At 49.8% G+C, this 14223-nt stretch overlaps 2 protein-coding genes across 3 annotated transcripts; one reads left to right on the forward strand and one right to left on the reverse strand.

The window, feature by feature from the left end:
• Nucleotides 1-1484: 1484 nt before the first annotated feature.
• On the forward strand, nt 1485-3972 carry gltpd2b (glycolipid transfer protein domain containing 2b). Its single transcript, XM_061703270.1, has 4 exons — nt 1485-1650; nt 2431-2489; nt 2596-2777; nt 2861-3972. Exons 1-4 carry the CDS (start codon nt 1581-1583, stop codon nt 3474-3476), a joined length of 927 nt encoding a protein of 308 aa, XP_061559254.1. The 5' UTR covers nt 1485-1580; the 3' UTR covers nt 3477-3972.
• An 859-nt stretch (nt 3973-4831) lies between these two features.
• Nucleotides 4832-13851, reverse strand: atp1b2b (ATPase Na+/K+ transporting subunit beta 2b). 2 transcript variants are annotated; one of them, XM_061703271.1, is made up of 8 exons: nt 13476-13851; nt 10219-10347; nt 10024-10131; nt 9706-9911; nt 9481-9540; nt 9362-9388; nt 8279-8374; nt 4832-8205 (listed from the first exon to the last, which is right to left on the reverse strand). In XM_061703271.1, exons 1-8 carry the CDS (start codon nt 13564-13566, stop codon nt 8038-8040), a joined length of 885 nt encoding a protein of 294 aa, XP_061559255.1. In that variant the 5' UTR covers nt 13567-13851; the 3' UTR covers nt 4832-8037. The 2 variants fall into 2 exon arrangements, with proteins under 2 accessions (XP_061559255.1, XP_061559256.1); XM_061703272.1 differs by lacking the exon at nt 9362-9388.
• Between the last annotated feature and the right edge of the window lie 372 nt (nt 13852-14223).

Raw genomic sequence — 14223 nt, forward strand, 5'->3', positions numbered from 1 at the left:
GGAGGCGGAGGTTCTCACCACTCCGTCAACATGCCGCCCGCCCAGGATAGAAAGGATTTGAGCAAACGTTCCTCTCTTTTGTCGTGTGTCATTTCCGGCCAGTTGACAGCTTTTTCCGTCCCAAATGGATTGCGCCTCCGGTCGGACATCGGTCACCTCTGACCTCACAGGCGTTCTTCTGGATCCGCGGACGTAAATTCCCACAGACACGCTCGAACATCTTGCGGCGGGTTTTCCCAGAACGGCGCAGAGGAGACCGACTCCGTATCTACTATCACTTTCATATCTAGATTGTAAATAATTATACAGAAACACAACCGTAAGCACTCAACAGGTGACTTCTGCTGCACTGCGGTTAAATGTTTTCCCTCAGCGGAGTAATGGCTGCTGTCAAGTCTGCCGTTGGCCATACGGCGTCTGACTGAACCTCCAGACGTAAACCTATCCCCACATTGTAGCGCTTTTTTTTTAAACCTAGCAGTTATGGCAGACTTCTTTTTAGCCTTGGAATAACGTCCGTTTATTGCTTCTACAGAACGTAAGTCACATCCGTTGCTCTTCTTAGCGGGTCACGCGCCTCCCGCTGGGATTCGGGCTCCCCTCGTCCATTACTGCCAGTTTCAGACGGGGATCGCCGTCCACGGCTCGCATGGGACGAAAGCCGCACGACCGGCCCGTCCCGGCCGTAGAACGAATGCTCTCGCTTCTTTCCCGCCTTTGCCACTCGTGGCTCTGCTTGTTCGATGGATGTCCGCATTCAAAGCCGGTCATAAAGAGAATTTCCTGCCGTTATCACACAGAGGTGATAGCTGTAGGAAAACAAATCATCCCTCCAAATCCACCGTTCGAGGATGACGCAGGTGTTTCAAATGCGACTGGCTTGAGTGGATTTGTTTGGTCTTTTTGCCGTATCCACACGGAGCACATCGATTGACACGCGGACCTGACTTTGATCGACGCATGTGCTCCTCATGGTTCGTGTGTGAATGAGTGAGCGAGGGGGCGAGAGAAAGAGAAGAGCGTTAGAATAAGGAGGCCGTTGGTGGGAGGAGAGCGAGCAAGCGTTGACGCGAGCTGACCAGGAATATAGCACCTACATATTTGAGGAGATGCATGTGGCGGAAGAAGAAGAAGAAGAAGAAGAAGAAGAAGAACGGGGTTACTGGCGGACACGCTGCGTCGGCTCTGCTTTATCAGCCGACCGCTGCTGATCTCTGGACTCTGTCATGTTGTTGAGCAACAGCAGCATGAGGGATCATTTAGACAAAGACACGTGAATGAGAGAAAAAGCAACTGCGGGTGTGATTGGTGCGGCCGCGGAGGGGCGGACGACAAAAGCGCCAGCGGCAATTTCCAGTTCGGTTGTAGAGAGAAGCTCTCTGTGAGGCACAGTGCTGGAAACAACTTTTGATTTCAGGCTTTGGGGAGGAGTATGAAAGGTTTGAGGGCAAAGGGTGGGGCGGTGGGCTTCAGAGGCGAAAGGGGTCATTGTGGTGACTGGCAGCGCAAGGGACGAGGACTCATGTGAGACGGCGAGGAATTCGGCAAGAAAAGCAAAGAAAGCGGACTCGGGCTTCAGCATGGGAGTGAAGAGCAAGGCCGCCTTGGCGATCGGCGTCCTGCTGCTGTTCCTCGGCAGCCTCTGGCTCCGTGAGTCATTTGCTCGCCGTGTGTGCGTCCTACAATCAATCCGTACGATGCTCCCTTGTGGGGCCCGGAACGCGCACCGCATTCCATTCTTCATTAAAAAGACGGATTTGATTGATTGATTTGCCATGCGAATGTTTTTTTTTTGGGGGGGGGGGGTGTTTGTATCAAGCGACCGCTGACTTCTCCCTTTATGGGGCAAGGAACATTTTGGGGAACTTAAGTCAGAATAGACGCCACAAGTCTCAAAATACGTGATTTTCTCCCAGCTGAACTGTGAAGAAACATTTATACTAAATAACAAATGAATTCGTTACATCGTAGTGATAACCTATTATGACACACGGTGTTCATAATGACAATTATTTGTTGAAGTTAATAATGTAACTGTAATGTACTTCAATCAGTCATCTTGGGTGGTTTTCAAACCGCACGACTATTTGATTGTGACATTCTAGCATCAAGGTGAAAATGGCAGATCACGTGAGTTTTTGTTGTTGTTTGTTTCGTTTTAATCGTCTGCTGCGGAGATCGGCCGCAGAATTGCGACTTAATGGCAGCTTTCGTCTTTTTGTGGCTGTGCGTGTGCACCAAAAAAAAAAAGACACACATCACATCGAGCAAACGTAACTCTCCTCGCCTGGACCCTTGGTTCTACATAACTGTGTGTAAACTACTACTGCAGTGTTTTGTTATTTCATCATCAGAATAAAAGTGACTGTTTTTCCTGCCCACCCCCCCCCCAAAAAATAAAACGTCGTTGTTTTACGGTCGCTAATGCAGATGGCGGTTTGGATTCCCACTGGGATGCTTGTGGAAAAGGTTACAATCAAGTCAATGAGGTAAAGTGAAGCAACGAACAGAGCGAACCTTGATTATTTCGGCTCGTAATGTTTCTTGATTTGAATGACTTCTTTGTCCGGAACGTACTTCGCACGCCCACGTCAGCCACCGCGCCAGCGGGCCAACGGCAGCGGCTCCGGAGGCTCCGCCGGCCGCCGGCACCTGGAGGAGTGCCCCGGGCAGACCTTCCAGGTGTCGCTGCTGCTCAGCCACCTGCTGGCGTCACCGGCCGTCACCTCTGACGTGCTGCTCCGGCCTTATCTGTCCAGCTGGGACGAGCTCGTCAAGTAAGAGCGGCGGATAAAGACTCGTCCCGGCGGTGTCGTGAGAGAATGATGGCGATGATTCGGGATTATTTCGTGTCCTCCAGGTTTATGGAGGCTCTGGGCCCCATGGTCGGCCTGATATCTAAAGAAATACAAAGCAAGACCTCAATTATCCGGGAATTGGCCCTTCTAGCTGAGGCCAACCCCGAAGCAGAGGTCGATCCAGATGTCAATCCCGAAAACACCGCGAGCCCGGAGGCCGGAGCGGAAACCCTGCACCCCTCGCGGCGTTCCGGCGCTTACCGCTCGGTGCGTTCCATGATCCGGGCGGAGCTGAGACGAGGCTCGGTGGACTTCGACCGCCAGACGGACTCCGGATGCCGGACTCTTCTCCGATTGCACCGAGCTCTGCTTTGGCTCGAGCTCTTTCTGGACAAGCTGGGCGAGATCCCGGCGGCGGGCCTGCTCAGGAGCCCGTCGGAGCTGTGCCGGGAGGCCTACCGGACCACGCTGGCCAACCACCACACCTGGTTTGTGCGCAGGGCTGCCGAGCTGGCCTTCATCGCCATGCCCGAGAGGGGCTTCTTCTTCAGGCTGCTGTGCGTGCAGAACCAGGAGGAGCTGAGCACAGTTCTGGGGCGGGTGGTCCGGGCCATCGGGGCGGTCTGTGACAGGACGCAGAAAGCGCTGGAGGAGAATGGCATGCTAGATTTGCCATAAAATTTGTTTTTTTGAAAAAGACCTTCAGACAGAAGCCTTCATTGTCACCACGTGGAACACAGCGGATTCGTGGACGTCAATGTGGTGAAAATGGGAATGCGCATACAATATAACCACGGGAACTGCCCTATTTTTTTAGACCAAACACAGGGCGCGTCATTTATTTGCGCTATTACATTCCCGAAATAGAACGCCTCCAAATGTGCCCTTAAGCTTTTTAAGGCAGCTAATGATGCAATTGACCTTTACGGTTGCAAAGAGAAGCCAATGCAGAAGTGCCTTAAATATTGCATTCCTTCGAACGGCCACCAGGTGGCAAACTTCGCTGCCAGCCTTTGAGAAACCTTTTTTTTCCCTCAGCCAGGGCACCGGTTTTTACGTGAGAAAAATCACCAAAGAAACATTTTGCAAAAACTGAATGATGATCTGATCTCAATTGACTCACAAATGTCATCGCTCAATGTGGAATCCGTGCCCATTTAATTGAACACATACGTAGGTGAACAAACATATTTGTAATTCATATCTTTCACATCTATTGAGTTGAATTGGTTAATTTCTCTGGTTGGAATCACTGACTTCACCAATTACTTTTGTTAACATTTTCCTCATGAGTTTAAGGTCCACGTTGTCCGCTTGAAGTTCACGATGATATGTAACTTATTGTCGCTAATAATAAAGGTGCCCATTTCTCAGCGCTCTGCTTTTGTGTGACAAAATGTGATCATAATCTCATACGGATCCTCATTCAGATCTCCTATTGATTCTAAAATAGAAATGATTGAATAGCCGCTGTAACCCGAACGCCGCACTGGTCTCGATGAGACTACCTTCGAGCCGCAAATACCGCTAATGCCAGGTAATCCCGCCCGCCTCCCTTTTCTAAGAAGACGCTGACGACGAGACAAAGGCGATGAGAGATCGCAGGAGAGCTACACTGGGACTCGGAGCCAGAGGACATCTGGGATGTTCTCCGTCGCACATATTTGCTGGCCGTACTCAACCCATAAAATGAAATACAACCGACATATGTCGGTTCTATTGGGGGTCAACCCAAAATCCTTCTGTGAACAAATACGTTGTGTCAAATCTGTTTCCAAAAAAACCAACTAAACTTCCGGCCTTTGACCTGTTTGTTGCTCAGGACGCGTCACCGATCCCTCACTTAACAGCCGGCGCTTATAAGACGTAACCGCTATCGAGTTACCGCAGCGGTTACTCACCGCTATGATCCGAAGGATTATCGTCAGCGAGATGACGTCGGAACGAAGTTTGGCCTTTAGGGATCCGTCTCGCCCGCGGTTACGCTTTGCAACTTGCAAAGGAGATCAGAGGCAGAGGCCACGCTGTTGACGTTTGGTTCCCTTTAAATGACATTTATTCATTCTCTATCTTGTTTTGCAGTAAACATGAGCAAAAATATACATACAGTCAGAGCAAGAAAATAAAACAACGACTCAAAATGCAGAATAGAATTATCATCCATTTGGGCAACAATACTGAGCGGATTCTTCTCTTTGCACCACATTCCTGGATATGATTTCATATGAGGGTTGGAGAAGGAAGGGAAATAAAAAAAAATAAAAATACAAATACATCTTTAGTATACGTCTATCGATAGTTTGGGCTGGAACGCGTTGTGTCTTTCGGTGAAAGGTTTACCCACAACGTTCCTTTTCATTCATTGCAAACCTGAAACCCTTATTCGATGGGTGGGACAAGGGCGGAAATATCATACACACACGCGCGCACACGCACACGCACACACACACACACAAATACAAAAACAAACGAGAGCCTTGCCAGGCAAATAGTTTTTACCATTTGATGAATTCCTGTTGCAATCGCAGCCGATACATTCTCCAAAATTGACAACAAAACCGCAATAAATAAATAAAAAAATAAAAAGAGTGTGTCACAAACAATACTTTGGGATATATTTTCTCGCTTGCTGCCTTTCGACGCTTTTGCTTTTTCGTTACATCCGTTCTCCGCGAATCCATCGGGTGGCCGAGAGAGAAAGAAATATATTGCTTTCTGAGGACATCTCCAAATTGGAGATGGACAATAAACTGGACGCTGGCAGCAACATGTTCTGTCCACCAGGAGGCACTGTTATGTCTTTGAGAACACATTTTGTGCGTATGACTATTATGTGAGAGGAGGTCTTTTTGGAACACACTCTCATGAATCCTGCAGGATCTCTGCAGCGCATATTTGCTCTGATCTTTGCTCCCCGACACCGTGTTGCTAAAATAAAAGCCGAACGTGGAATGAGAATCTTTGGTCGAAGAACTCACGTTCACATGCTGAAGAAACAACGTTTTAGTTTGTGTTGTGTCATTTAAAGGCTGTTAGGTGGATTATGGAGTAATATTCAGGGCCGAACGCAGGCATAAATTGAGGACGTTACTGAATGATCCTTGTCGATTTTGGAGGCGATGACAAGGAGGAGGCGCAACAAAGTAGGGCAAAGAAGTTCAGCATGCAGGCTCTGGATTAGGCCGCCAGATTAAGAGATTAGAGTGAAATTAAGTGTCGCGGCCACGGCAGAGACGCGTGCGTGCGACTGGACTGGAAAAAGAAGGACGCGGGGAAAAAGAGAAAAGAAAAGCCTTCACATTCAATCTAATGTGAAATAAAAGGCTTTCGTTGCGTTTGCCGCATTAAAATGGCCGGATCATATTTGCCGTGACGATAAAAGACTGAGATGATTTCAGATTTTTTTTTTTTTTCGCACCAAACAATTCTGAAATGTTGTGTCTTCAACTTAGTGCAATGACGAAAGCAGAAAACGAAACCCCCCAATTTAAATTTGGCCTGACCAAAACAAAAAACAAAAAAAAGGGCCGCCCTCTACGTCGTAGTGTGTGGCCATTTTGTTTATTTGAAGCCTTTCCAACAGAACTCTAACAAGTCACATATTCGAGACACGAGAAATTGTCAAAAGAAGACGCAAACCGGGATGATTTCCGACGACAAAGGGAACAAACACAAACTGTCGCTATTCTAACCTCCTCCTTCAAAACTGTACACATGAATTCCAGTCAGTGCCACCAAAAAGCAGAGCAATGCAAATAAATACAAAATGCGCATCATCGATTTCAGCGCTCTGACAAATCGGGGGGGGGGGGGAGAAAGAAAAACCTCTGAATATCAATGTGGATATTTCTATAAACAGCGATGTCAATAAACGTGACGGGGCGTGGGCCGCGGCGGCCTTTTCTCTTCACTTGATCGTTTGAACTCATTCTCAACTCCAGCGGGACAAAATATCAGCACTTGACCCAATTTCAAGGATTCCCACGCACTAAAGCTAACACAAGTTCGGCGGAGTGGAGACGGCGTGAGGCTTGCGTTCTTGATATCGACCCATGAAAGCGAAATCGTGGAAGGAAGACCTCGCAAGATGCGCTAAGCCGAGGGACGCTCGCGATACATCCGACTGCCACGCGGAACTACTCGTCCGCTCCAAACGATTGCTCGTAAAAGTATGGATTTCATGACTATCGCACCACGCATGCAATTTCCCGACCCATGTTATGAACGAAGTCAACGCACACGCAAGCAGCATTCACGCCACAAACACACACTTAAAGGTTTGAAACGCTCCGTCGTCAGCTGCTCCGGATGCCAATGTCTGTGTTTACCTTTTCATTCGGTCGGCGGTCTCATCACAGAACCTTAGCAAATAGTGGCGACATTTTGGGCTCTCCGACCCTCATAGTAGACTAAAGACAATACACGCATGCAACATGGCTTCATCTCAGCGTCCGTCCATCAAGATATACATGTGGTCGCGTTCTTCTTTCAATTGCAACAAGTTTGGCTTAGGGATGGGCATAGCGATCGCTGGATACACACGCGGAAGCTATTGGCCGCAAAATAGACCGCACTACTCGGCTGCAACCAGCAGAGGTGCTGTTGAGTCGCTCTTTGGAAGTCGGCGGCCTGAGCGACAACTTGAGGCCGATTTTGGGAGTGCACAGATGCTTTTCGTTCCAAAAGAAGAAGAATAAGGTGTCGGCAATAACAGATTCAATTCATCGAGGGCTATTTTCAATCAAGGAAATGTCGACGTACGCCCATCCCTAGTCCGGCTCGGAGTTGACGTTATTCTAGAAATTGCACATTTTGTACTGGTGTGTCCGACGTACGGAGGAACGCTGGACGCGGAGGCAGCAAGACAGGAGCCGCCTTACACGCATCCTAGCGGTTCCTCGCGAACGTTTCAAAACACGAGTTCGGTGCAGCCTTCACATCCCCTTTTCGTTTGTCATGCAGTATAAATAGAATTTACAGAAGAAATTTGTCCCCAAGCTCACAGACAGAAATAATTACAGGATTACCACCCTTTATTCTCGCACATTGTCATCACACGCCTGGACAAACAATGTCCACCCCTTCTTTTTGTGTTTTTGTTTTGGTTTTGGTTTAGAGGGGGGTTGTCAATAAAACCCGCAATGGGTGGCAATGCTGCAATTGTTTTCGGTGCAGTGCACGTGCAATGTCGCAGCGCGTGGAGATTTGACATTTCAGAGGAGGAAAAAGGCTCGGAAACCTAGTTGACGGTGTTGATCCTCAGCTTGAAAGACACTCGACCGGCAAACTTGTCTCTTTCGCTCCCGCCGGGAATGTTGTTGGAGTTGATCTTGCACTCGATGTTGACGTCTTCGTTGACCGTGATGTTGAGGAACTTGACGGCAACCAAAGGCTGGGAGTAGTTCACCTGGAGCAAAAAACAAGACGAGTCAAAGCGGAGGCGTATTCCGTCGGGTACGTTTGCAACAAAGTTTGATCACCTGAGCTTTCTTGCCGTAGTACGGGTAGTACATAAGGTTGAACGTGCCATTGGAAGGAAAGTACTTCAACTCTCCAATTTTGTCAGTGTCTTCTCTCTGTGGGCGGACAATTTCTTGAGTTATGGCCTCAAAATTCCTCTTTTGCCGCATGCGGGCGAGGGGGAAGGTGAGCCGACTTTTCTTCAAATCTCATTACCCGACACGCCCGCTGTCTCTTTCGGTGCTCGATTCATGTACAGTCTATCTAAAAGAATATACATACTATATATAAATATATATATATATGTAAATAAATAAATGGTATATATTTCTGTTGTTATCTACACTGCAAAAAGGCAAAATCTTACCTGGTGAAGGTCTTATTTGTAGCGAAGACATCTTACTGTATTTATTTCAAGTCTGTTTTGACTCCCCCCCCCCCCCCAAATTTTCAAAGCAAGACAAAATGACTTGTTTTAAAATACAACATTTCATTTTCAGAATCTTATCAAGCCAATTCAAACTAGTTCCATGAGCAGATTCCGCACACACACTTATTTTAGGGACAAAATGTCTTGTTGTAAGTTTGTTTTAGTTTTTCGTGGTTTGTTTTGAATTGTTTTTTTGTCTAAGTAAAATCCCTGAAAGAAGTCAAAACTGTCCTAAAGATGGTATTTTGACCGATTATATTCATTGACACGTATCAAAAGAAGAATGTATTTACATAGCCAACATCACGGCGAGCGATTGTGCAGTAAGATGTTTTGACTCCAAATAAGATTTTGCCGTTTTTCGCAGTTTTGCGTCAGAGCTGTTAGTCAAACTTGCGCTTTTATTCTTACTTGAAGTGCATCGCAGCGACTGTAACGATTTTCTCTACCACTCACTGGTCACGTCATTAGGTACGCCTGCACAGTATGGAACCGACCTCGATTTCAACAATATGCTTCTTATCTTAGAGCGTGACAGCCGGGATGTTTCGCCTGGTGTACCTAATGAAGTATCAGTTTGCTACTAGCGAGGTTTCAATCGCACAACAAGAGAAATCGGCAGCTACGGTCTACGCTATGTGGAAATGGAGTCTCCGCTCTAAAACGTTCTTACCCATTCATTTTTGCCAACTTTGTACCTCTGCGCATTGAGCAGAAAGAGCAAGGCATGTTTGTTTGCGCCGAAACAGAGCAACGTGCAAACGTGCGTGATTTTCAGCTCTTCTCGGTTACCTTGGCGCCACAGGTGATGAACGGAGCCTGTCCGTCCTTTCCTGGCAGCAACCCGATCACCTGCAGGGAAACAAATCCATGCCAGAGCTTTGGATAACCTCGATAGTGATCTGCTTCTGTTCTTGTTTTTGCAACAGGGTGTTTTCTTCCCCTCGTTCCCGACTATCGCAGGCACTCCGTGTCTCCTAGCAACAGCATCCCTTCCCTTCCCCTCCTCTTTCATACCCGATTCATCTTGATAATGATGCACGGCTTGCCCTCCTGGTATCCATAGTAACGGTCAGCGAGTCCCGAGCAGTCCTGCAGAAGGTGCCGACTGAACTGGCAGGAGCGCTTGGGGTTGTTCTTCACGTCGCCGCTGTCCTCCTGCAGGAAGTACTGGTCCGGTGTGCATTCGTCGTTTTTCTGGGCCTGGACGGTGCTGTTGTAAGCTGCGGAGGAAAGCCACCGCGCGGCTTTAAATGGGTTTTGCCGGCAGTCGATAACGCAAACGTGCCTAATTAGGTTAAGGATCGAAGATTGCGGGATAATCCGGAAACGTACGTTCCAGGAACTTGTCCAGGGCCTGAGCGTACAGGTCCCAGCTCTCGGTTTTCTGGATGTTATAGATAATCTCAAAAGTCTCGTCGGATTTGGGTCTAATCACCATGCCTGCGGGCGCCGGAAGAAAAGCAAGAGCAATCACGACGCTGCAATCGCAAACCGTGACCCGCGCTCGTCGCGCCTCTGAAACCGCACCTGGCGTGGTGAGCCGGTCTTGCCAGGTCGGCTTGTGGTCGTCCAAAGTCTGCAGCAAGACGTACATGGTGAGCGCAAACAGGCCGGCCAGGAAGATGTAGAAAACCAAATAGAAGAGGAGGACGAGACCTGCCGGCAGAGAGAGGACAGGGTCCTTTGACCGTGGGCGCACACCTCATGCCGCAAAAAAAATCGAAAAATTGGTTCAATGTGTTGTCGCTTTCACGTGACAGGAGTACAATAAATCGAATGAGAACAATCCCAGAAATAACAATCTGTCGTCGTCGGGCCTCGAATTTCATATACAACAAACCACCGTCCCTGAGGATGAACAGCCACTCAGGGACAGAAGGCGCAGCTGCTGAGGTCTCATTCGTGGAAGGGAAGGGAAGGGAAGGGAAGGGAAGGGACCCACCCCCTGCCCCCCCCCCCCTTTCCCTTATCGGCCCGTTGGAGGTCCGCTCGCAGTCACGTATGAACGTACTTTGCACGCTTCGTCCTCGCGGACTCCAGCAAATCGTTTTTTTTCTTTTGTTGTCTGCGCTCCGCCATGTGGACACTGTCAGCGCGCCGCGTTTAAAGGGAACGGGAGGAGCCGCTTTGATTGGCAGTCGCGCAGACCTCCCTCTTTTAGGTGCGCCGGTCCACGGAATGACCAACGCCGGTCTAACCCGCCTCCGGCGCACAATTGCGCAACGCGCTGCACGGGATTTACACCGTTCACGGAAACCGGGCCCTTCGTGTTCTCGGAAGGCTCCATTACGTACGCCGCTTTACTGGAGTCACAAGGTCACGGGGTCAGTGCGAAGCCGCATGGGGGTTGCAACAAATTATTGACACCTCTTAAGTCACACCTTCTGCTGTCTCTGATTGGTTGTTTTTCCCCAGGCACGATGGTTTCTTGGATATCACATTCGAGGCAGACACGACTGATTGTTTTTGGTTTTTTTCTCCACCAATCATATTGCTCGTGTACTAATGACTGTTTTACCAAGTATGACAAAAAAATGTTTGTTTTTTTTTGTTTAAATGGCAAACTCCCCTTTTAAGTGAGTTAGAAAAAAAAAAAAACATTTCAACTGTCGTATCGCTGTCACGTACCGAATATACGGCAGCTACAGTTTGTGCGAATAACCTTTGACTTGACCGAGCACTGAAGATCGATGCACCCCCGCCCGGACATGAAACTCTTTCTACCTCACTCAGATGAACTGCAGCTGCTTATCATTCCATTGATGTCCTTCAAAAGTTCAATTGGCCAAAAAGCGCCGTTGCTCCCCGACCACTAAAGAGCGCTCATTAAACACGGATGGCGCGGTCGCACGCCGAGCAATTTCATTAGCGCTCCGGCGGCGCACGCCGCCGGCCGAGGGAGGGGCCGTGATTCGCCGGCGATTTTCATCGATTGAACGCCGCAAGCGAGACGCTAGTGATGCTAAAAACAAACAAAACAAAAGTTACCATATAAATATTACCTTCGTAGCACTCGAGCGTGTATATCTGCGTATGCAAGTCATATTTGCAATGTGCATTGTTGTGCTTGTCAACATTTCACTTTGGGTGCAGCGCATTGGAAGCAGCCGCCGGTACGCCGCAGCGCTCGAGCAGAACGAGCGACCCGTCCGTCGTCTTTTCAAGCATCTGCCCGTCACGTTCCTGTGGCCGTTTTCTGCAGTACGACACATGCCCCGGTTTTGGGCGCCCGCGCATGGCGGCGCGCTGCGGCCTTGACCCCGCATCGGCGACGGGTCGACGATTCTTGCTCGTGTGGCTGAGTAAAGGCGCCGGCTGACTCATTAAACAGACATTAAAAACGGAGCAAATATGAACCATTTTGAAGGCTAACGACGGCGCATGTCAGAAAAGACTCGAGTTTTCAAGTGATTCTAGTGAACGATGAGGGCCCCCCCCCCTCCCCCCACGTCCGGGGGATGTCGTCGGCTTTACGGCCGACCCTCTACGACGATGCCAGACGAGGAAGTGTCTACGTTTCAGCCGGCGCTTGAAAGCAAAAGAACAGACGGCCCGCCCCGCGTCCAGCCGAGAAGGCCGCGCTTTCAATGAGCTGAGCAGACCGACGAGATGTGACGCTTTTCATCTTTTCGTTCCGAACAGCTGCGCGATTTTGCTGCTACAAAAGCCGATGTCGCAGCAATGGAATCTTCAAAGATCTGCGACGGTCGATTGAGGGCGATCCCTTGCGAAGTTTCTCCAAATCTCCGAACACTCGAGGTTTTTTTTTTTTTTTTTTGCTCTCGCACGATCAGAAGGATGACCGAGCACATCGTCCTGCAAACGGCAGACGAGAAGCGTCCAATGAAATGTGTGCGTGGTTGGGAAACGGCGGACGGCTAATTGCAGGCGTCCCTGGCGCCTGGTAGTAGCTAAATCCAGAAATAGCCCAATTAGGCGGCCTTAAGCGAGCGCAGCTTAAAAAGGCCGCCGGACCTCGAGGCACCTGGGACACGCTGAGCTGGATTAAGTGTGGCACAGCGCCGGAAGAAGATGCACGTACACTCAATGATGAGTCGCGAATCCTTTGGAGTCCCATTTGTTGATCAGGAAAGATCCTCTTATTCAACCACTTCTAAATTTCGCTGGCATTCTTCTACCCCCCCCCCCCCCCCCCCCCCAAAAAAAAGGACTCCATTCTGAGGTGAGGCCAATGCAGTCATTAGATGAGGCTTAAATCTCTCACGCTGGGCTGGCTCAGAGTGGAGGTGCTACAAATAGCATTTTGTTCTTGGCTTTACGCAGATTAGAATGTGCAAATGGCGCCTTATGCGCCACGCATAATTGCTGAAAGTTCCACGCAGGCTCCTCCAATGCTTTGGTTTTCATCTAGTTTGGACTTCGGTTCAGTGTTCGCGCCGTGAGCATTTTATTTTTATTTTGTATTTTTTGCTGCTAATGACGTCATGTCTCCACGCAAGCCCGCTTTTGATCCAGACGACAAGTGCGGGTCCCCACCCACCCCCGAACGGACGATGACGTGCACTCGCCGCAACATGCCCGAAACCTGTTCCCACATTCGAACATTGTCACCGCGCGCAACCCTACGCCGCCACCTTTATTATGATGCTCGGCGCATTGCGCAATGGAAAGCGGCGCACGCCATCGATTCGGAAAGAAAGAAGCGCCGCATTTTGACGATCGGAGTGAGGTGACGAGCCGCTTGCCACTTTCGCGCATTGCAAGGCGAACAATGGGATCCGGTTCTCCGCGTTTGCAGCATCGCCGGACGGAGCAGGACTCACCCCAGCTGCTGGCTGTCCTGCCCAGAAACTCCCTCGTCCTCGGGTTCCAGATGTACTCCTTCCACTCGCCTTTTTCTCCATCCTTTGCCATTGCGCTACACAAGAAAGATCAGACTCCCTAAAAACAACGACAGCAAAGCAAACCTGCGATCAATGCGTCCGAATGCCACAGGAATCCAATGCGCCAATGAGGAGGGAGTGCGAATCGGTGGGAAATCAAAGCGAAGCCTGTGCAAGGATGGAGCAGGGGACACTCAGAGTGAGAGGTTGCCCGGTCCGAGTGAGTGCCCTCCCCCCAGCTCTCGTCTTCATGCCGCAGAGTTTTGACGAGCGCTGCACAAATCGAGCGATACTGCGGTAAAGCGCGCCCCCGCCCTCCCGCTCGGCCTCCATCGGGCTCCCGCCGAGCCCCGCCCCCCCCCCCCCCCTCCGCTCAACCGCCACGCCGATTGGCCGCGAGGTCTCGTCATCCGTCGTCGGAGGACGACGAGTGCGCGACGGCGCTGCCCTTGAGAAGCGAGATGAATGCGCTCGCAACTCGAAACCCCGCTGATACGAATGGAGACGCCGTTCGTCTGCTCGAGTCTCCCCGCGAACAACTTGTCTCGCGAATGTTAAAAAGGTCATTTCCAAATCGCAAAGTCGTTTGGTTTTTGGAGCGCAACTCCTTCCCGGTGGCAGTCGTGCAGTACCCCACCCGACCGCTCGGTGCCGCTTTTCAATATGCACGCACTTTGGAAATGAAAAG

This window comes from Phycodurus eques, chromosome 17 (assembly GCF_024500275.1).
Source record: "Phycodurus eques isolate BA_2022a chromosome 17, UOR_Pequ_1.1, whole genome shotgun sequence".
NCBI lineage: Eukaryota > Metazoa > Chordata > Actinopteri > Syngnathiformes > Syngnathidae > Phycodurus > Phycodurus eques.

Excerpts from the sequence above, each read along its gene's own strand:
- gltpd2b (XM_061703270.1), top strand. The coding sequence starts at position 1,581 with ATGGGAGTGAAGAGCAAGGCCGCCTTGGCGATCGGCGTCCTGCTGCTG. Across the intron at positions 1,651-2,430 it reads CCTCGGCAGCCTCTGGCTCC|ATGGCGGTTTGGATTCCCAC; the intron begins GTGAGTCATTTG and ends TCGCTAATGCAG. Across the intron at positions 2,778-2,860 it reads AGCTGGGACGAGCTCGTCAA|GTTTATGGAGGCTCTGGGCC; the intron begins GTAAGAGCGGCG and ends CGTGTCCTCCAG.
- atp1b2b (XM_061703271.1), bottom strand. The coding sequence starts at position 13,566 with ATGGCAAAGGATGGAGAAAAAGGCGAGTGGAAGGAGTACATCTGGAAC. Across the intron at positions 10,132-10,218 it reads AGACCGGCTCACCACGCCAG|GCATGGTGATTAGACCCAAA; the intron begins GTGCGGTTTCAG and ends CGGCGCCCGCAG. Across the intron at positions 8,375-9,361 it reads AAGTTGGCAAAAATGAATGG|AGAGAAGACACTGACAAAAT; the intron begins GTAAGAACGTTT and ends GTCCGCCCACAG.